Source organism: Gasterosteus aculeatus, chromosome 12 (assembly GCF_964276395.1).
Source record: "Gasterosteus aculeatus chromosome 12, fGasAcu3.hap1.1, whole genome shotgun sequence".
Classification (NCBI taxonomy): domain Eukaryota; kingdom Metazoa; phylum Chordata; class Actinopteri; order Perciformes; family Gasterosteidae; genus Gasterosteus; species Gasterosteus aculeatus.
In genome coordinates, this window is record NC_135700.1 from 20656522 (window position 1) to 20679277 (window position 22756).

Here is a 22756-nt window from a genome sequence, read left to right on the forward strand (position 1 = left end):
CATTAATCAACCATGCAAGGACATTTAGCTCTCCTATAGATCACCTGAATGCTTTCTTGGGGGTATCGTATTGTTGTGAATAGACAACAATAGAAATGACATTTGAAGATAAGACTTGATGAGCTCTGTAATGGAGCCTCGAATAATTGAATGGCATGAATCGAGACTTTCAAAGTGAAAGTGGGGCACGCGCTGACCCCGGCCCCGCCGCGCTGACCTGGAGGACGGCCCCGGAGCGAGGCTCGATGACGCGCAGCTTCTTGTCCTTGCAGCTGGTGGCCAGCAGGCTGCCGTCGGTGTTGAAGGACATGCTGAGGATGACGTCCGTGTGGCAGTCGATCATTTTCACCGGCTCGCCGATCTCCAAGTTCCAGATCAGGATCTGAGGGAGGGATTGTTTGGTAACGCAAATGTGATTGACCAATGAGAGCCTAAATAGCCCAACTATGTTCTTTGAAAACACAGGCCTGTTGAGGGTCGACACACAAATGACTATTTTCCATTATTGAATCTTTCTTCTACAGTTATCATCACATCATCTTCCGACTTCATTTTTACCTGATCACCCAGAAGTATTCAATATTCAATTATAATTGTCTAAATCTCCTTGCTTTATGTTTGGATGATTTTATTGGTTTTATGTGAAGCACTTTGAATTGCCTTGTTGTTGAAATGTGCGATGCAAATAAAATGTCCTTGCCTTGCAATATAGAGCCATTATATAATGCCTTCAAATGCAGCCAATAAAGACAGTTTGTTTAATTTGTTGCAGATAACCTATCTGATGAATCCAACACAAATATGAGCCAATAAAGATTATGGAAATAAGTTAAAAGTAACTCCCAAATCACACAGGTTGCCACTATCTAACGGTATTCGAGTGGCTGCATTTCCTCTTGTCCTTTGGATCACTGTCCTGTCAGAGTTTCTCGTGCGGATTCGCGCTGGTCGTGTTTGCAGTTACTGACGCGGTACCTTGTAGTCGTAGCCGGCGCTGAAGAGGATGCCGCTGCTGGTGGGGTGCCACTCGATCACACCCACCCGTCTGCTGTGGCCGTACAGCTCCAGCACCGCCTCCGTCATGTTGCGTCTCAGCCCGCCCTCTGGGATCTCCCACACTCGCACCTGCCACCACGTTCACATCAACGCGCTCAGTGAAAAGGGAACACGCCTTTATAGAACAGGTATGAAACAGAAAGAAGCCTTTTCATCTTTCCTATTTAGTGTTTGTTGTGAGCTCCATCAAGAGCTCCTACAGTCAGCAGGACACGGGGAGAGATCTCCACGATGAAAAACAGCACATGGTATCCATGCGGCCCATTGCGTTGGGATTAGACGGGATTACGGCCAGTGGCTCCATGTTGGACCAGAGGAGATTAAGCTTCAACCAGTAAAAGTACTGCACGGGACACAGTGCTCCACTATGATGCCCGTTGGAGTAGCTAATGCAACATCTGCACCGGTTTCCTACATGTCACATCGCAGCAGCTGTAATCGTCGTGCTGGGTCGATGACGACAGGACGGGGGCCACTTACCGAGGTGTCCTCCGAGCAGGATGCTATGATGTTTTCAAAGAAGGGATTCCACTTGATATCCAGTACGTTGCCTTGGTGACCACACACCTTTGGGCAGTGAGAGTCCAGCCGACCGGACTGAAACAGAGCGATAGAAGTTGTCTTAGTTTGCATTTACTGTACTTTTTCTGTTTTGTACATTTAGGTAAAGTAATTTATCAAAGATATCTGCATTCATCGAGAGTGTCACGTCAGCAATCTGTGAACTGGATTATTTGGAGATCCAGACGGAGAGACACACCATAAATAGGAGCTTATGAAATAATGGTATTGGAATTAAATGGAGCAAATTTAATAAAATTGTTTTTTTTTTATTGTTTTGTGTTTATTTTATATTTCATATAAAAGTGCATAGGAGACAAAGGGTCAAACGGCCTCTGTGGTAAAACAACAAAAAATAATGCAAATTAGACAAAACCATAGTAGAAAAGAAAATGTATATGTTTATCTGTTCAGAATATAACTAGTCTTTTCTTTCAATCATAATGTAATAAAAGTTAAATCACAACAATGAATTGACTCGATGAAAAACAAAACAGACCTGCTTGTTGTACAAAACACATTCGAGGCCGTTGGGTGTTATTGCAGTAACCCGTAGCGCCCACAGAGGGGCAGTGGCTCATAACACCTGACTACAGAAAGCTTTAATGTCGGTCATGTTGTCATGAATGTTTCATGTCAATTGAGTCCACTGACCTCGTTTTTTTTTTTATTCCTTAGAGATTGGTTAAGGCGCATCGGGCCTTGAAATCCCACATGTCTAAATGAAGTGTCCTCACCGAACCCAGAAGATTAACCCCAGATGCTTTGTCAAGCCTCCCAAACGCTTCATAAATGATTTAATGTAACATATAGCATATTCAAATATTAATTGCTTTACCCTCGAAGAGAAAATTAAAAAAGGGTGTGGCATTTTGTTTTTTTACCCATATTTTTTACCCACAGGTCGCGTTGGAGGCTCCTTTACATCTTTACATCTGTGTACATGTACAGATGTAAAGACTTCTGGAATTATGTACGAAAAAAGTTTTGACCACGTGTCTTTTTTTTTATTAATCTGACAGTGACGGGGCAATTTTAACATGGCCTCAAAACATTAATAACATGCCATCATAAGGGAATCCTTATTAATGTGGAAGCAATTACCTGCAAAGACACAATGTCTGTAGGGAACTAGAGCGTCCGTGAGGCTCAGGACGGATTATCAATTATAACGGAGCGTGATATAAATAAGAGATAGTGACGTCTCTGGCATAAAGAATAGAAATAAGAGAATATGAATTAAAATAGTTGTTGAATTAAATGTTTATCTGGATTGACATGGGGACATAGCGTCTGCAGCTCATCTCCTCAGACAGATACAGATGTGCAGGCCGGGTTCGCCGGAAGCGCCACACTGGGATCATTTATTGATGTCTAATTTGCAACAAATCCACATTACCGAAGTTCGACGGTAACAGGAACAGCACGCCGTCTTCCAACAGCAGCCTTCTATGAGTCCTCTGGCTATACGATGCAATAATATGAGCGAACGAATTACAGAGCAGCAGGTTATTATCAACTAACGCCGATTCAATTATACCAGTTTAAGATTAGCAGTTGGGCCTCTTCTATCCTGCTGTCATTGTCGGTTTCTTTCTAATGGATTCACTGCTCACTGGAAAAAGAGAATGTTTATTGTGTTTATCACGTGTTACTATGGCTGCTTTCCTACCGCGCGCACCAGAGGCCTGGTCTGCAGTGTTGTCATCGGTCACTGTTTATAAGCGCTTGTGATGGTAGTAAAATAAGAACGTGGGCAATTTTATAAATGCTTTTCAAGCGTCTGCATAACAAAATGACTCAACGCAGACGCCTTTAAAAAGAACCGTAAGACGTATTACATCACGCCAGCTGGCGAACCAAAAGAAAAGCAAAACCAGTAGTTAAAATAACCTGCAGTGGTTTATTTACAGTATATAATGGCGGCGACTGATGATGGTGAAGTCTACATATTTCTACCAGCAGCTATTTTTACTGGAAAAATGATGCAGCCAAAATTGTGCTGATGTAAAAAGGCGCCACACCCACTGCTCCCTCCTTTGTCTGAAAAGGTGTTTGGTGCCAGCGGTAGTCTTTCCACTTGCTAGTGGGATTCTCGGGGGAAGGGGGGAAGGAGGGGGGGCAGCCATATGGTCGCCTCTAGCCGGCTGTCAGCATAACATGTGAGTCGTTCTCACACCTTGCTATCACCCCAAACCCTCCGCAGATGAGCTTGTGTTTCTGACGGAGCGGGGTGAGCTCATTTTGAAGGTTTACAAGTGCGACGTGGGCTTTGTGTGAAGGCTTCTCATTCTCCTGGAGTTCTCATCTCCTCACCCTTGTTTGTCATTTTCCCACAGACGCAGTCTGTGTCTCACATACGTGAACAATAGACTGCCTTTTAATGATGAAACGTACTGCGCAGGCTAAACCGCTATTGATTGAAGTAAAGAAAGCAAACAATTAAAGTGAAGTTGGTCTGCATGCCATAACTCTTTCTTAAGATCCAGATTCATTGATTCTGCACTGTCAGCAAAAGCGCCGTGAGTTGGATTTAAACCCCATATTTACATACATTGTTTGTTCCCCCAAAGATATCAGGACATCTAAACTTCTCTACGTGAGAACAATAACGCAGATCCTATTCTCTATGCTGCCAGAAGAAATGCAACGTTTGGAGCCACACAAAGCATGAGGTCACCTAAAAACAGATTTTGCTTTTGTTGTTTTGGCAGCAGGATACTGAATGAAGCAGCAGTCATCATCCACAGAAGCTGTCATCTGAGCTGCCGGGTGACGAATGTTTCCAACTCAGCAGAAACCAGAGGAAACGCTACAGTGCAATACTTTGATGAGGAGGAAGTCGATCACGTTATGGACATTTTCTAACACGCGCGTCTTTCCTTTTCATGACACAACAAACCAAATGAAATTGAAATAAATTATACTATTTAATATAGTGGATTGATATAGCTTTAAAAGTCCCCCTGTAGTCACATGAGAATCCAGCCAAAATGAACCTTCCCTTTCTATCCAAGCGCAACAAATCAACAAGATGTCATCAACATTACTTTAATCATATGATAGCCGACAGCTGTTCATGCTGAGAAGCTGCAAACAAAGTGAATTTCATAACCCAAGAGCGCCTAGAGACACGTGAGTATTACACGCAGCCTCGCCAATTTTAAAATCCCCATCTGAGGTACAAGCGGTGTAGGTGGACAAAAATGAAAAAAACCCTTTGCTTCATTGAAACCTTGTTATGGAGATAAAATGATACAGTTCACAGATTGCTGATGTGACACTGCTGAAGGACGTCAAAGCGACTATGTGACAGAGTGCTGGAGGGATCACGTGAGTTCTTACAACATACAGAAGCTATTCTGTCGTCTTCATAGCAAACTTAATACCGACACAACATCAGACGTGAGCAAACACATTTGCCATTAAATACCGTTCATGGGAATATTACTCTCCAACAAAGTGTTAGAAGTAGGTTCACTCTACTAGCTGCATATTACCTCTCAAATGTGTCACAGCAATCATTTTTCTTCCATACTAACATCTGCACTACTGTGGTGTAATAAAGAATCCAGAAAAGGCAGCACAGCAGACATGTTTGGCTGAATATGAATTAAAAAGAGATTTATTCCCTTTTCCTCTATTACGAAAAAGGCTTTCACACTTTCAATTTCAACAATGTCCTTGTGACTTGTTTATGGGAAATACCAGTGCGCCTATTGGCAAATCCACCCATTTACAACTTTGGCTTTGAATTCTTGGCTTTAGTTTTTATGGCTTAGAAGACTGGGAGGGTTTGTGGGGAATTTTTAAACACCTAAAACACCCGAAATGCTTTGACTCTCTTGATGTGATTGTTAACTAAACATGATGAACACTTTGAATACAAATACTCCGACAGAACCAAGAATAAGTGAGCATCTGAACTCAGGGGGCGGCCCCCCATTCATCTTCGGGCCCCCGGTCGCTATAACGACAAACAGCAATTCGGCAGTGCCCGTTACCTGGGATACAGGTACGACAATGAACGAGCCCCCGCCGGCACTCTCGGTGACGACTGCCAGGAATTTGGAGTTGACGGCGCAGAAGTGGTTGTCGTGCACGTTCTTGGTGATGGGGAAGCCGTCGAAGCAGTGCTCCCGGTTGCCCACTTTTCCGTAGACATTTCGAAACTTGGAGCTTCGGTAGGTCGGACGCCATGACATCTGAGGGAGGAAACACAAAAACGCAGAAATTAGTCGTTTGTTATTTTACCGAATATCCAGATGGAACACTTCTTTATTGGTCCACAGCTCCTCCGATACCACCGATGAGACGACCTGAGTGCACCGTTGACCTTTGACACGAGGTGAGGATCGTCGGCCAAATTCTGTCCCCAATTTCAGGACAGCCTGTTCGGGTAAGGCGCGTTTTTTATCATATCTGCATTGACAATCAAAATTAGAAATATGAACTTATAGGATGTTGGCAACGATGCAATGCAGCACATACTACTAACAATTATTTTAGGTCTTAATAAGTCACTAATCATGTTCAATACGCGACGGATCGCGTCCGTCTGTGATGTGCTGCTTGTTATGTTCAACAAACTGCCCAAAATCAAATTTACTTTCTAGTCTTTTAAAACATGTACGACATGTAGTTTTATTCACTCAGTAAAGTATAACATAACATTTGCAATCGAGAAGAAGTCATTTTGGACATTTAATTATAACTGCAGGCATCCTTCAGATGACAAACCTGCTCTTGTATTGTTCAGTGTGTCCAGCGCAACAGAAGTAAAGTCTTCTAACATCGTGTCTACAAAGAAGAAAATTCCTTTTTAAATCTTTATCTTTAAGTATCGGTTAAAAAAATGATGATAACACACATCGAATTCAAATTCCCTCCGGCAGACCCACTTTTGCAGGGAGAGGCAGACATGAAAACTGTCACTCATACAGCTGTGGGACATCGTCTAAATGAAAGCTGCCTGCTACACTTTCAAAGGGTGAGAACTGGGTGAAAAGTGTCTTGACACCATTTAGTGTTCCCTTATATCCTGTGATCAATGTGTCAAGGAGGAAAAGCTTAACGCAACAAAGAAAAACCAAAATTGCTCGTTTCTAGTATGTCAGAATCCTCCTTTGTTTGAAGTCACTTCCCACAGAGAGAGCGAAGTGGTTACATTTGACTCAAGACGCTTCATCTGTTTTGGCACAAGCCGCCTCCACACACGCTTTAAAGGCTCCCCAGCCACAGGAAGTGGACGTCAAACGCCCTTTTTCTCCCACGGGGACAGAAGTTGGTCCCATTTCTCATTTCCAATGGTTGTGGTGGTATTCTGAAAAACTCTTCTGAAACCGGATCTGTGCGCGAGAACAGATTCCAGCGGCTCTGTTGTTGGACTGCGTCGCTTCAAAACAGAATCTGGGAGGGCCGGATTTATGATCCCTGTCAGATCAGTAGCAGCAGGGCCGGATGACATCAGGCAATCCTCTATTCAGTATTGTTCTTGAGATGTGGAGGGGAACTGATGGGAGGGTCTTACGCGTGCAAATGGAAACATCCTCAGTCCATGCGCCTGCCATTGTCTCTCGCCGTCCCTCGGTGACGTATCGGGATAGATTAAGCAGCCTGCACTGGCTGTTTGTCCCGACTATAAACTCTACAAAGTTGCCGGAGGGCAAATTATGAACCACGTGAACGAAATGCATGCAGACAAAAGAGGTGCATTGGTAATGCAGATGTTTCTGTTTTCTTGTGGTTTGTTTGTCCTAAGAAACAAACAGAGAGCCGTGGCTCCTCCTGCCTCTCCTAAAAAAAAAAAGGAGCGAGCCTCCCAGGTGCATGCTAGTCCCATACCTGCATACCGAGGGGCCTGTAGTGCTGTCAAATTCTTAAGAAAAAGCAAACAAAACAAAGAAAATATCGAAAGAACCCAAGCACCTTAATGATACATAAAGTAGTTTAGATTAACACCAACTAGGCAAGTTTCAACATTAAAATGCTCCTTACACCATTAAACACACACAATTGCTTTGATTTTTGATGGAGACCTTTACTTGTTACTCTACATTTAAGTAATGCTACTTTCAGTAAGTAAAGGATCTGAGTGCTTCTACCAACCACTGTCAAATGTGAGGATTGTATTCTTCTCCCTGTTTGATCTCATGTTATTTAACATACAAAACAAGCAACGTGAAAACAAGTGGGTAACCGCTGGTTGTATGCCGGCATGATTCCACAAACATCTCCCGGTCCAACCCAGATCGGCTGCTCTGAGGCCGCGTCTGTGTGAGCAGCATAAAAGCAGCTTGTTAAAGATTTAATGGAGAACAGAAGAGCAGCAGAAAGTGGCCTGAGGGACGGTTGGAGGAGAGGGGGAGAGGACACTCATTCATTGGTCACCAGGGGTGTTGCACAGAGGGGATATCTGTGTGCATCCGTGTCTTTCTTATCTCAGAGGGTTTCCAGCAAAAAGAGCACACACACAAACACACACACACACACACACGCGTGCACACACCACGAGCAGCGGCGTACACGCACACAAAAACACAGCAGAGACGAAAGTGACTGTGTCCATCAATGTAGATCAGCACTTGTTTGTAGTTAAAAGTCCTTCTTAGCATTACAGACCTTTTTTTTTTGCATCTTTTCACCATCGAAAAAGTTGCTTGTCAAGTTGGATTAAAGTAAAAAAAAAATGAATATCCAATATACATATCTGGACGGCACACCGATGTCCTCGCAATGACCCTGAATACGTCCCCTTACCTTACCAGCGTCCACGCAGAGACACTGAGGTCCTTCTGCAAACATCCACCCTCCGCCTTCCTTCCCCTTCAGATCCAAGCAGGCGGCCTGTGTCTGCTCTGCCTCCTTCTCCCTCATGTTTGTCCTCCCCTCTAAACTCTCTCTCCTCCTCCCACTGGCACTGATAGCTGGTGGGCCCCTCCCCCCTTTCCTCTTCTCACCCTTCTCTCCCATCCTGCCACTCAGCCGGCCCCTGCTCCAGCTAGTAGTATCCATTCATCCTCGGCCCTCTCCCACGCGCTGCTGGTTCGGAATCTCAAGGCCCTACTGGGCTGATTCTCAGCACCACCACCAGGTTTTCAGCCTTTCTAACTCTTATCTCTACTCTGATCTTTCGCTCCACAGGTATGAAAGCTCCATGAATGTCCGCAGACCTTGATAGCGGCTCCGCCATGGCCGAAGATTGTTACATTCTTTAGATAAACCACAAAGAAATGTAAAAAATGTCAAACTTGAAACGTGTAATGAGAAGGAATGTAGAAGACATTTTCCAAAGGACGGGCACAATCCACAGTGGCCTCAAAGCTCCAATTAAACGCCATTTACCTCTTTTGCATTCTTTATTTCAGGCATGAAGCGCATGTAATGTTGAAGCAGGACCAACGATGCCAGATAAGATCCAATAAGAGAATTATTTTATTTGTCATTCACGGGTTTATGTGGAGTGAATGAATGACCATTTAGGCTTTACATGAACGTATTTATACATTTAAATAATGTCCTTCAGTAGCCTGTATCAGCTATTTACATTGCTAGGACAATACTTTGGAGCCGATTACTGATTCATATTTAAAGTAATCAATAAGATCTTTGACCCACATATTTCTTGTTCCTATTTAAATGGATGAAGATTTGGAACAAATAATTACATTTTTATCTACCCATTAATACTCCAAAATGCTGATTAAAACATGTTTGAGAAAATGTGCACGGACTAATAAAATCGAGATGGAGTTCAAATGGAGATAAATGTGCAAACAAGGAACTGAAAAGCAGAGGTGTCGTTTTCTCTTTCACCACCATCAGTTTCTGAAACGGCCCCCCGGGTCCGATCGATGCAGAGAAGCAGGTGTTGCAGTGAAAATTGCATCCCCTGATGTTTGCCTGTGCGTTTGAAATGTATGTGCAGCCCTGCAGGTCCGATGTGAAGCTGCTTTTCCTCGGCCTCTTGGCCTCGGTGTGCTTGTCTCTTTTTCACGTGTTGTGCACGTGTGTCCGTTGCGGTGCCCGTGTCCATGTCTGAGCATGTGTTGTCAGTTTGCAGCAGTATACATTTATACATTGACTGTTCGAAGCTTCAAGGCAGACCACTCCAGAGACTACAGTGTGTTTATCTTTTCTTTTTCTTTTTTTATTTCTCGCTTCAAGACATGGCGGCTGATCTGTGTACACTCGATTCTTCTCTTTACGGTATCCTAAAAGCAGCAAAAGTGATGTGTCTCAGTTAAAAAACAGCAATGTATGACGTAAGATATAAAACAAACCACAAACAAAGTGAATATCATCATGAAAATGGCAACATCTCCCCCCAGCTGCAGTCCAACATCCGCTCCCTTCTGGAATTGAAGTAAATGGCAGCTTACTGACTCATTATGAACCATACAAACCCATTGAAGGCACATCAATGGGTTTAACTATTCCAATCAAGATTTTCTTCAATGTTGGTGCCAAATGAGGAAGTAGGGCCATCCCAGCTGACATTCAATAGATACAAAGATGTCTCTTTGCTCAGACAGGGCGGAGCACCGTCGGGACACCGTGTCTTTTCCTTCTGTCCCTTGGCAGCGACACTTCCCAGTCATTTATGATGATCTCTTTGAGGCGTAAAAAACCCCACAAAAAGCGAGATTTCCTATTGGTCCTTGGAACCAAATGTTCTCTCAGCGTGAAGTTGGATCTCACACAGGAAGTGTCACAGCTTGGCTGAAGGCGCTGGAATATTTTCTACGCTACTTTGGCATTGACCGGTGGGACAAATGCCACAGTGTTCTCTCTTGCCGTGTGTTACAAACCCTCCATGCAATGTATAGACATGATTATGTTTACATCTTTGAAATGCTTGAAGGCATAGATCCTTTTTGTATATATATTTATATCTATAATGTCTTAGCTTTGTTAGCTGTTGACTCATGTTGACAATGCACACATACTTTGCCATATAGCTGATTCTCTTTTGTTTTGTTTTCATAGCAGTTGATTATAAATGAAGGACACAAAAGTCGGCCATGAAAAAATAAAAACTGAAAAACATATCTTTACAGAGAAGCTGGGCAGTCCAAAACAATACCTTCCCTTGTGAAATAACGTGTGTATTTTTATATGATTATGCTGATGTTTCTTGGCAAATCAGATGCATGAATTGCAGAGCATCATTGGCTTTGGTGAATAATACTCTGTGCTCACAGTCTTTTTCAAAACCCGAGCAGTTTCTCTAATCGCCAGGTGTGGATGCTGAATTGTCAAAGAATATGGGAAATAAATCCTAAGAATAAACTGGATTTATCCGAGAGGGAGTTCAAAGAATCGCTGAATGAGGGATCGAAGCGGGTGGAACGGAGGTTTGCCGGATGTGACGTCATGACCGTCTCTCTCTATAAACAATGCTTTAAGCGGTTCAGCTCTGCAGCTTGCAACATCAATGAGGAGTCAATACAGGAGAAGATAGCACCTCGTGCACTCTTAGACGTTTCCATGAAGCAAACTTAGAGAGCAAGTCTTACTACATCTGACAATCAGCTGAAACTGCATTCTGCATTATGCCGATGCAGACCACCATGCATGCACTGTTTGCCCACAGCATCACATACACACATAAGTGTACACGAGGCTCAGCCCAGTCTGCAATAGCAGCTGTAAGCTGCTGTAAGGGCCTTTCTGGAGTTTTGCAACTGCATTACTGTGTGCTTTGGGGGGCATTTTGCAGCTACCAGTGGATGAAGCCTCAAATTATTTGTGCCATTGCAGCTACTAGTGTAGTCAGACATTTACCACGTCTTTATTTAGGGATTCAAATAATGCTTAAACCAAAAAGTCAAAGGTACATGTATTTTATATAACCTATACCCCCGACCATTTCTAATTTAGGAATTGTCTAAATATTGACAGGTGCTGAATTTGATGTTAATTTAGCAGCAAACAAATCTTTCCTTTGGCTGTAGTCCTGCTGTACAGACTGTGCCAGCGACTGCCTCGGTATGATGTGCACTGAGAGAAGGAGCAGGAGGGAGCGGGGGCTGTTGTTGCAGCTGTAATATTGTCACAACACGCTCAAAAAGTGGCCGAAATTTCACGAATAGTACGTTTAACCACAGTATAAAGTTACACAACCATGAAACTTGTTGGATCCTTCTTTGTTAAGATAAAAAACTAAAAAGTAGAAAATGAAGTGTTACTTCAGTAGTACTTTATACCGCCTTCGGGCCACAGACAGACACCGAGTGAAAAAAAAGAAAAGAAAAAAAATCCAGTGCCTTTTTAGTTTTGAAGTGTGCGTTCACGATGTTAGGCTATTACTGTGATAATGACAGGAGATGCAGGAGCTCATGCTAATGGGAGCTCTCAGGCCTTTTGCCAGCGCCATTAAGCAGGAGCAGTGGTGCATTGAGCACACCAAGGACAGGAAACCCAGCTGAAGGGCACTCATCAGAGCACAAGAATGGAGAAGTGGGTGTCCTGGAATCCATCCCTCCATCGCTACGAGCTCGGCGTCAAAGGACGTTTATGACAGCAGCATTATAATCCATCTGATATAATTATTATGGATATATACAGTACTCTGTTATTTCCTAGATATTTTCATATGCACACAGTCTTTTCTTCATGCTCTCCAACAAATACAATATTTCACAACCAAACACAGACCGACTTATTTATTTCGAATTTCACTTAAAAGGTAATTTGTGGAAAACCAGCAGGCGGGTCTAAATTAATAATCTCCCGAGTGCTTGCCTTTCCTTTTCCCCAGGAGCCACGTGCTTTTTGGAGCATAATGATGGGAGCTGGGCCTCGTACCCCAAATAACAGAGGGGGGTTGTAGGCCCAAGGTAGTGAGAGTCCAGAGTGAACAAAGACACAAAAGAGGACGCGTGAGGCACAGTGACGAAAGAGAAACAGAGATAACGTCAGGCAAACGCGGCCTTGAAGAGAGAATAAGAGACGTGAGGTGAAAGAGGAAACAAGATAAGAAAAGAGGTGAAGTAATGGCAGTTGGAGACCAACAAAGAATCATGAAATATTGAAAGAAACAAAGGAGAAAAGCAGACGCAGAAGAGGAGCAGACTGATTAACTCCCCTCTGTCTGACCACCTGCCTGCTCCTGAACAAACACCGCTCTGAGCCAACGGAAACGGTCGGGGATCCATCTATTGATATTTCAGTATCTAAAACAACTCAAACAACTGAACCCTTAAAATGCAGAAAATCACTCTCAAGAAGCATTTTGGCTTCATCTTCAGCTCTTTTCTCGTCTTTATCCTGAGAGTGAATGGCCGTTTACTTATATCCCCAATCACTGCAGTTTGTTGTTTTATATAAAATTGTACTTCAGAGCAAAAGCTGTAATCATTTTATTTTTTTGCTGTTTGGAAAAAAAGATGGTTGCTATTGTGCTTGAGGAAAAAGATTTCTGACTTTTTGGAGAAGTGGCACAAAAAAAAGTTTATTTTATAGCTTTCAACATAAACGCGTTAATTATGTGATTAATGTGATCGGGATTAATGCAACAAAAATATTTTAACGTCGTTAACGTACCTTTGTTTACTTCCGGAAAACCGGAAGTTGACCGCAGAAACGAAACGGCCGCTAGTTGCAGTCAGTTACATCGCCGACGCAAGACGGCAGCTCAAATGGAGAGAGCTTTTTGCATTGGAAGTAAAACATACAGAGGCGCGACATACAGCAGAGAACTTTGCAGAGGAATTCCTCTACGTGTCCAACAGAAGGGGGGTGAGTGGCCAACGGACCAATTAAAGCACAGCTACGCTAAGCTAGCTGCTAGGCTAAGCAAGCTGGAGGAGTTGCTAGTTCAACAATTCTGCCTCCAGGATGATCAAATGTGTGTAGTTCTGTGTTTAAAATAACATTAACAATTAAAAAAAAGGGTGACTAAAATACACGTTTTCATTCATTAAAAACAACATTGTAACAACAGCAACATTTATTAATTGAGATTAATGAATTTCAAAATGTGCGATTAGTTAATTTTTTAAAAATCTATTGACAGCCCTAGTTTATTTATAGTAATAAACATCAGCTCTAATATTAATTCCCTCTGTCGGCGTTTCAAATTGAGAAAGCCGAGTGGTACTGAGCCAAAGAAGCAAAGAGCACTTTCATCACACTATAGGAATCAATCATTGATCCTTGTAACGATCCAACTTTCAGTAATTTATGAATTCAGATTTTAAGAAAAGATGCTCCAAACCCTCAAGCTGACTGCTGAGGGAGCGGGTTGACTGGCATCGTAATGGCCTCGCGCGAGTTAACCACAAACGGCAGCTCTGTCCAGACCTCTTCCGATCAAACATTACCGGGCATTTCCTGAAAGGAAAGCGCCCATTGGGGAGCTCCCTCAAGCACTTAATACCTCGAAGGGCTTTTTCACTCTTTGCATATGCGCTGCAAATGAAAATGCTGAAGTTACTCACTGCTCTCCACACCGGAGACGCGTTTGAGTGTTTAGTCTACTACGTTTTTTTGTTGTTGTTGTTGGTTTCATAATGAAAGATTAAGGGCACTGTAACAGGCTGCATTCATATCCAGACAGGCAAGATAAATGACACATTTCTATTCAATCAGCTTCTTTGTGGTTAGCCGTTGAGCCACTGTTAGCTTGCTGATGTCTTTAGCTCAGTGGCGACGTGGTCATGAACGAGTTAACTGGCTCTTTCATTTGGCTAATTTTGTGTGTGTGTGTTATCTGTGGCTTTCACAGCTATTTGTTTGTCATTAAATCGCTGTGGCTGGTGCTCAAGTGGCTCAGGTGTTTGACCAATCCCTGCACACACGCATCACTTATGGATCCTCTTGTTATTATGCCAAAATGAGAGCTAGAAAGGTCCCTCAAAACCAACCAAAACCATTTAAAGAAGACGTATCATCCTAGATATCGTTAGAGATGACTACCACCTCGATCTATCTCTTGTCCCCTTCCTCTTTATGCTGTATCCTCCCACCGTCTCTTCATCTTACTCTCTACCTAGAACATACACAGATGAGCTGTCTGAGGTTCCACTGAAGTTCCCCAAAGATGCCTAGATCCTTACGTCTCTTTTTGCATTATTTGGGCAAAAAGTTGAAATTTGTTCGCTCTATCGGCTTTCTAGAATTTCCTTTTTTTTCTCATGTACAGAAGATCATTTCGACTGAATGCTGTTACTACATCACTAGTTAGGGTTTTTTCAGAAAGTTGAGGAATCATCACTGGTTGACCTTGAATATTCACAGTTAAAGCTGTTAAGTTGTCATTGAGATATCTCACTGTGGACCATGCACACTAAGTATTGATTAACTGAAGGGCAGAAGGTGCAGATGGCGGATACCAGCAGCGGAAGGACATTATGAAGCCATTTGTCTGATAGAGTTACCCAGGGCGATGAGATGACGAATAATGTCCTTTCACAGGCACATCATACACGTCACTATCAAGAGAGCACCCGCTCACTTCTCTGAAATCTCTTTATAGTTACTCATAATTGAATGGACTGGTTGATTAACATCCAAAGAATAACTACTTATTTAGATTTAGAATATACCTGCCCTCTATATTATAAATTAATTTACAATTGAGAGTTGTGTCAACCAGTCAACCAGAGTTGTGGTGTGTTGATGTAGGAGGAGAAACTCAGTAGCCAAAGGAATATAAAAGCAAGAAAAAGATTCTTCCTGATGTTATAAGGGTTAATTGGCAGGATAAGATGAGGCCAAATAACTGATCTCCTATAGCAGCAATGTTGGCACCGTTGCCAGTATTCAAGTGGCGGCAGGGAACATCCAGATGTTCCTATTTATGCATGCAGCAGTTGAGACATACAACTTTTGATGGGGTTTTCTACATTTTTCTGTAGTTAAACGGCCATTAGTGTATAAATTAAACTGCTGTGGCTCATGTGTGAAGATGGCACACATGTGTACTGTTTATTGAGATAGTGCTTTTTAAAACTACCATATGCACTACTACACATCTGGGATCATTTCTGTGTCTGTGTCTCTTCTATATTTCCCATCTTCCTGTTTCAATCAAGAAAAAAACACAAAAAAAGCGCATACCTACTCTTCAAAATATGCCCACACACACTATCACACACAGAAGGGAGAAAACAAAGAAATAGGGAACAGTAATCGCCTCTGCACACATGTGTGAGCTTGTTAAGCAACATTTGAAATGACTGTATTCCCATATGTGGGTGAAGGTAATGTGTTGTGAGTTTGACCTATTTCAGAAGAGCCACCCAGTCGATGAGCTCACTCCGAGAAATTTAACAACAGGTCTGCAGCACTGATGCCGCTGTCTTTCTACATCCCCATATGCTTATTATATTTCGTTCCATTTAATGGAACGCTTATATAAGAGCACGCCTCTCACATGGCAGGAACGCGTTGGTTTGGCTAGCAATATGTTGGATATCCATCGATGGTCACTCACGCACATCATTCCAGTCTGTTGCATTGATCTGTTTATTGCCAGGCTGTCAATCGGCCTTCTGCAGTACAGCAGACCTATGTGACCCAGTTAAAAATAAAACGCTGTAATACACAAGACCTCATTTCACTATCACTACAGGGACTAATATTTAATTTGGGCCGTTATTCCAGAAGGGATTTTTTTATTGGCTCACTTCCACAGTAATACTCTAGCTTACGGTTTAATCGTTACCACCCGTCCTTTCCGTGGATCCCATTTTTTGTGTGTGTTACCGGTTTGTTCGGAATAAGCGGTAATCCTCTGAACTGGATCGGTGATGTTGCAAGTCAGAGTATGAAGTTAATAGACATCTTTTAAGCTGATCTGTATGACGAGGTTGATCGAAATAATAATGCTCTGTATATTTTCCAACCAGTAGGTCTTAAAGGTAACTCTGTAAACTCTCAGTGAGATCAACAAAAATAACAAGCCTTTGTATGTGAAAGGAACATAAAGAATAGTTTAATAGCTTTGTTTCATTCATTACTTTTGAACCTTTATTCAGCCGTGATTACAGGCTATCCTCAAGAAACCTTTAGTTTCATAACTTTATACATACTTTAACATTATAAATCAGCTATTTTACTGGCTATTAGGTAGGTTTAAGACAAAATATAGAACCCAAATCTTTCCACAAACCCTCAATAAAAATAAATGAACTTGGCACATCAGCGTCGAGGCAGCAAACCCTCTCATTTGCAGTTGCCACCCACGGAGAAGAAGCAAAGGGCTGGAATGCAGACACAGCTGACTCTCAGCTGGTGAATCCGTCCAGTAAACAAAAACACACTGAGACATTCAGTGGGTCTACACGAAAAAACGTGGCGTCCGCAGCTTTTCTCAAAGCAATGGGATTTGTTGTCTTCCAAACACAACATTTAGGTGTGGCATTCAGACGGCCAGAGACAACCACGTCGAGAGCCGCGTAGAATCACCGTCCTTCACCCTGTTTGTCAAAATCCGAATCTTTGTGAAAAGCCACAATTCCACAAGTAGCAGAGGATACAGTTCATGTTAGAAAATGAAAAAAATTGTGAAGGCTCTTTGTTTCTCCTCAGACAGACAGGCATACCCACAGCGTTACCATAGTGACGGGAATGAAAATCCACACATTAAGAACAGATTGTCCAAAAATAAGAACGGGGCACAAAACCGCTTTCCGCTCTGTGATGCAAATTTGACTATAAATCAAACATCTACACAAAAGTTATGAAGACAATTATAAAGTAGGCTACCCTTTTTTAGATGATATATTGAACAAATCAGCATGTAGAATGCTTGATGTGCCACACCCAAAATCATTGTCTTCTTTCCAGCTAGAAGGTGGGTGTAGAACGTTAAAGAAATGACCCCTGTGATCAACCCAACCGTTCTTTTTCTCCTCCCATCACACCAGCGCTGTTCTATTTGTCCCAGAAGGCGTCAACTCCCAAAGACACCCAAACCAACAGCACCTAGCAGCAAGCAGAGCCCTCAACCGGACCGACTACCTGTCTCTGCACACTGCCAACGCGGACAGGACGTGAACCCTGGAGGAACGCTCAACTAATCCCAGGTTTCCGCAGCAACAACAGATTTTCTACGTGCACCACCTGATGTCTGATCTCTCCAAACGTCAACTGATCTCAGTCCTTTAACTGGACCACAGAGGCATCGGGCTTTATCCGTCGCCCAGTGCAGATACTTTCACCATGCACTGCACCATGCACTGCAGCCCTCATTAGAGGCGTTAAAACACATCATAGAACATATTGCAGAATGGTTATGAGAAAAGTGTTAAATACAAAAGGAGAGGGACATACAGTAGAAAAGAAAGCACATGAGCAAAGGAAATACAGTTTGGTGCTGCAGAGAGACTGATGTCTATATTTGCAGCGCTATCAGTGCCCATAAGCTGAACGTGACCCTGATGCACCATGCTGATGTGTGTGTGAGAGATACAGACAGAGAGAGTGGGTGGTAGCATCATCTTCATGGATGTGATGGTGACTCACAGCCCCAGTCGTAGCTCTCTTATGTCCACTCAGCTCTCGACTGTCTCAGTCAGTGCAGAGTACAGCAAAGATATATTCATAGCACGTATGTTCAAATGCGACACGTCTCGTGCTTGGAACTGGTGCTTTAACGGTGAGACACTTCGTTAAGTCTCCGAGCAGGCAGCTACTGTTTCCCCGAGCGGACGGACCACCCTGCTTCTCACTGCGGCGGCTCTGCAATGGAGCGCAGAGGTGACCTGCAATGACCACTGCAGCCTCACCAGCGCAACTCGGTCGGTACACTCATAATAAATTACATGTGTATTTCTTTCTCAGGGTCTCTGTTTACCAAGCGGAAAATTTAAAACAATTTAAACAACAAACAAAGAGGGAAGGAGGGAGGAATCAAAAGCTGAAACTGATACCTCTTTGTAATAATGTAATTACCTTATGTTACTCACAAGTATACTGTATATGTATATATATATATATTTACATCAGGAAGATTAAACTGCAGACACAAAAAACAAAGTATCTGCACTTCTTATTTGGCCACCATCTTAACATGGAAAATCTACTTTGAGAACCAAGCATCAGTGTGCAAAATGCTTTTTATCCTCTCACTCACAATCATACACACACACAAAAAATAAAACATCCACTTGTTTCAATGCACTTACTCCTTTGGCCGTGGGCCCCCGAAAACAGGAAGAACATCCTATATCTTGATTGTACAGAGTACATACAGACACACACATACACACACACACACCGTGCTAGAGGACATGACATTGACTTACATTCATTTCCTGCAGACTAAACCAAAGCTTAAGCTAAACCTGACAAGTCTTCCCCTTAAAATGTAATGATTTACAATATGGGGACATGCATTTTGTCCCCAAAAGTGAGGCAAGTGCCCAGATTCATGACCCCACAACGTGAGTAATACACAGCCACACACACACATTCCACAGGATGTGCACCTAATCTCAGCTGGAGTGGAAAGGGGATGCTGGTAATGGTCACCCTGCTCTGGATCTTTACTTCCGCAGGAGGATATTCATAAATAATTTCACATTATTGCCTCCTCGTTCACTGCAGCGACCTCCCAAAAGGAGGATCCAAAAATGAACAGTTGTATCCAACAAAAGCTACAACAAAGTATTCCCCTGTGCTGCTTTGGTGAGAAAGTCACTTCTTATCTCAATGCATTCACAGTGTAATGATTTATGCAGCTACACAAGGACAGAAGGGTTTCCCAATTCTTTTAGAAACAAGCTTTTCACACAGATTTAGAAAAGTACAGTTTCACACACACGCTCGCTGACAGGCAATGAGCTCATGCGATCTGAATGTCTCCCCCCCTTCCCCACAATCCTCCCCACTCCCTTCCCTCCCTCATCCTCCTCACACACACACACACACAACTTTCTCTCACCCGTGTTAATTATTTCATCCACTTCATTTAGAGTGAATATAAGATACCCAAAAGCTTAATTCTGGATTTAGAAGTCCTAATCTGTTAAACTGCTGTGTATTTCTCCTGCTTCGTGAACAGCAGTTTTTTGGGTTGCCAGGTTGGTGATTTAGCCCTCCGTCTCCTGTGTCGGTGAGTGCGAGAGAGCGCGCGGGGGAAACAGCAAGCTCGACAAATGGCCGGTGGTCTAAATCAGAGTCACTTAAGATTTATGGTTTATGGGCGAGGTACCCGGCTAAAGGATTGAAGACGGCTTGAACTTGGGCGCGCTCGGATTGGCGTGCGTAAACGTGCACAGCCTATGAGCCGCCAACGATTATTTTCTTATTTCAATTGGACGAATAAAATCATTACAAAAGCACATTTGGCAGAGCTTTCGCCTCTTAGTAACGTCTCTCGAATCGTTTCATGCCCCCGAGAGTCTAAACAGCCTTACAGTCGACAGCAGAAGCCGAACCGTAAACACTCTGAAAATGGCTCTCAGACGTCTTCTAAACCACATGTGTGCGCCCGACATCGGCGCGGAGCCGGCCTCCTTCATAATTGGGGTGTTTGCAGATATGTAATTGCAAACACACTTAACGCAGCTGGAATGCTACTTTGAATTATATTGAAATCACGTCGGCGTGGTTAAATTTAAAGATTTGCCTGAGAGAGAAAAGCGTGAACGTGTGTGTGTGTGTGTTTGTGCTTTTATCTTTATGAGGGTTGAGTTTTTTCGGATCTAGAGAATTAAGACATTTGAGTGAAGAGAGAACGTTTGCACATCTGGGCTTTAAAATGTGCCAAGGAGCAAACTTCAGACACTCTATGGTGGATTTTAAACAAAAGCCACTGGAAAAAGAACTAGACAAACATAGCAGGTCCTCATCGTCTGACATTTCCATGCGTTCATTCAGGGGCGTGTCCGAAGTGGGTAAAAGCATTTGCGAAATCGGTACGAGGGCTAGGCTTTTAGTTTGAGGGATGAACTTAAAAAGGGATTAGAGCGAGGTTAGGGGCTCAGTGCAGATGGTTACGGTTGAAGTTATAAGCCAGAAAATGGATTGAGTCATTAAAGGTTCCTGTAATGTCTAAACGTACGTAAGGATGCGTGTGTGTGTGTGTGGGGACGTCCACTGGGAGGAGACCAGCATTCATCTCTACGGGGACTCCCTTTGGGGTGAGCTGGGGACTGTTTTCCGCTGGTGTCCAACCAAATCACAACTTCCTAATGCCGGGCGACCGAAATGGTCCGTTCAACTTTCTCTGAGCTTTACGGAACAGTTCAATAGTTTCTTAGATGCTCATAAATTGTTTAGAATATGTCCTTCTGTGCTTTTATTTCCCGGAGGTCGATGGACAGCCGGAGGGTTGAGTGGCCTCAGCATTCAGGGGGGGTCAGTGTCTTGCACGGGGAAATCCCGCTGAGGCCATTATCCCCTGCAGCACACACTAAAACTGACAGGAAGGTAACTCGGGGCAACGATCGATGCTGCGATCGAGCCTCTTTTGCCCCCTGTGTTGCTGGAGGCCACAAGTGGTCTTCTATTCATCGCGCTGAAGGCTGGCTAGTTGGACTGTATGGGTTTGTTCTCGCCGCTTTTATATGGCGGCGGGGAGCAGCTGTGAGCTGCAGGGTTTCATCGAGCTGCTTGCAGAGGAAGTCGCACGGGCTGCAGGAGACACGCACAGTCACACAGTTTCAGCTCGAAAGGCTGCTGATTTCACAGGATCTCGAATAGTCTCCACCGTTTAAGTAGTAATGGAAGTAATCCACCCACCTACACATAATGTGTCTGCCAACTCACTTTTCTGCCTCTACCACCCACACACACACACACACACACACACACACACACACACAGACACTCACAGACATGCACGCAAATGAGAACAGAGTGTCCAGATACAGTGATGATAATCCCAGGCGGTGCCCTGATGTGCGAGCTGTGTTGGCAGTTTTCCGCCCCACTGCTGAACCCAGCTTGTGGTTTATGGCATCTCAGGAGAGAAAAACATTGAATTATTTTACTTCAATATTTTGCTTGTCTTCCAGTCTTAAATGTGAAGAAATATTGAAGATATTTTGACAAAAACAGGTGCAAAAGTGACCCCTACTAGAATTTTTCAGATATAATGATTATCCGTGGGATTTCATTTGTTGACATGTGAGTGATATCTCAGAGTCTGGTACCCTTTTCTCTTTTACCGTTATCTTTACGTCAACAAAGGCAGACAAAAAGAACACATCACACATCTATTTCACTGAGTTGGTTTGAAAAAAGAGCGAAGCGTCTCTGTTGAGTTGAGTTGAGAAGACGTCATGGTCGTGTCCCACGGAGGAATCGGTCCTGTGGGGCTTGTTACGTTTGAAAGCAAAGAGCACGGATTTAGAAAGGCACTGACCTATATTCCCTGTTTGCGTTTGACAGACGCGTGGTAGTTTCTCTCGCCGTTAACTCGTCTGTCTGTCTGTGGGCTTAAATGATAAATACATAGACCGTAAATCTCAATGTCATCCTGAGATACTCAAGATCTTACACCTGAGGTTCCCAATGTTTTAGACCACGGCACCCTTCAGCAGAAATATGTTTCCTTTTACTTAGCTCAAATAAATAAAATAGCTATGATCTGCACATTGGGAAATATATAATGTAACAAATAATACCCAAAACAATGCAATACAATATTCTAAAATATTAAACTACTTAATTTTCCCACGTCAGAAATTGAACCCCAAAACACAGTTATTGAACTCTGTCAAATATTTCCATCGTGTCCTCTGTCACACTTAAGAGTGCATCGTGTTACTATGACGACCAGACGACCATGAGTCATTAGCTGTGGCATGAGTTTGTAATCTGATGATATGTATAAAAAAGTAATAATAATAATAATAAAAAGTACAAAATCCGAAACTGCTGTGCTAATTGCTCTGAAGAGATAATCCAGGACGCATTATTTCAATAAATGCACGTTTATGCACAGATGTCTATTTTGTTGTAATGTGAGGCGTTCACGCCAGACATCACAAATCGTGATCTGCTCTTAAGCGTTGTGTGTCCGTGTGTGTCCGTGTGTGTCTGTGTGCTGAGGGGCACAGAGCGGTTCAGCATCGTCAGCACAGGAGCTCTCGCCCCGTTTCCCTCCCAAGGTGACTCCTCTGCTGTTGGCAGGCAAAGCCCCGAAAACACCTCCCCCGACTCCCTCTCTCTCTCTCTCTCT

General features: G+C 43.2%; 1 protein-coding gene across 3 annotated transcripts in view; it reads right to left on the reverse strand.

Annotated features, from left to right (window-relative positions):
* The window catches only part of coro2ba (coronin, actin binding protein, 2Ba), a 29044-nt gene that overhangs the window by 4228 nt on the left and 2060 nt on the right, over positions 1 to 22756 (reverse strand). Inside the window, exons 1-5 of one of the 3 annotated variants that reach the window (XM_040168703.2) lie at positions 8377 to 8603; positions 5622 to 5822; positions 1537 to 1653; positions 976 to 1125; positions 218 to 382 (exon numbers count right to left, since the gene is read on the reverse strand). In XM_040168703.2, the coding sequence (XP_040024637.2) occupies positions 218 to 382; positions 976 to 1125; positions 1537 to 1653; positions 5622 to 5822; positions 8377 to 8589 (846 nt within the window). In that variant the 5' untranslated portion in view covers positions 8590 to 8603. Of the gene's footprint in view, positions 1 to 217; positions 383 to 975; positions 1126 to 1536; positions 1654 to 5621; positions 5823 to 8376; positions 8604 to 22756 lie in introns of those variants that run through there. The other 2 variants (XM_078085656.1, XM_040168711.2) reach the window with 2 other exon arrangements.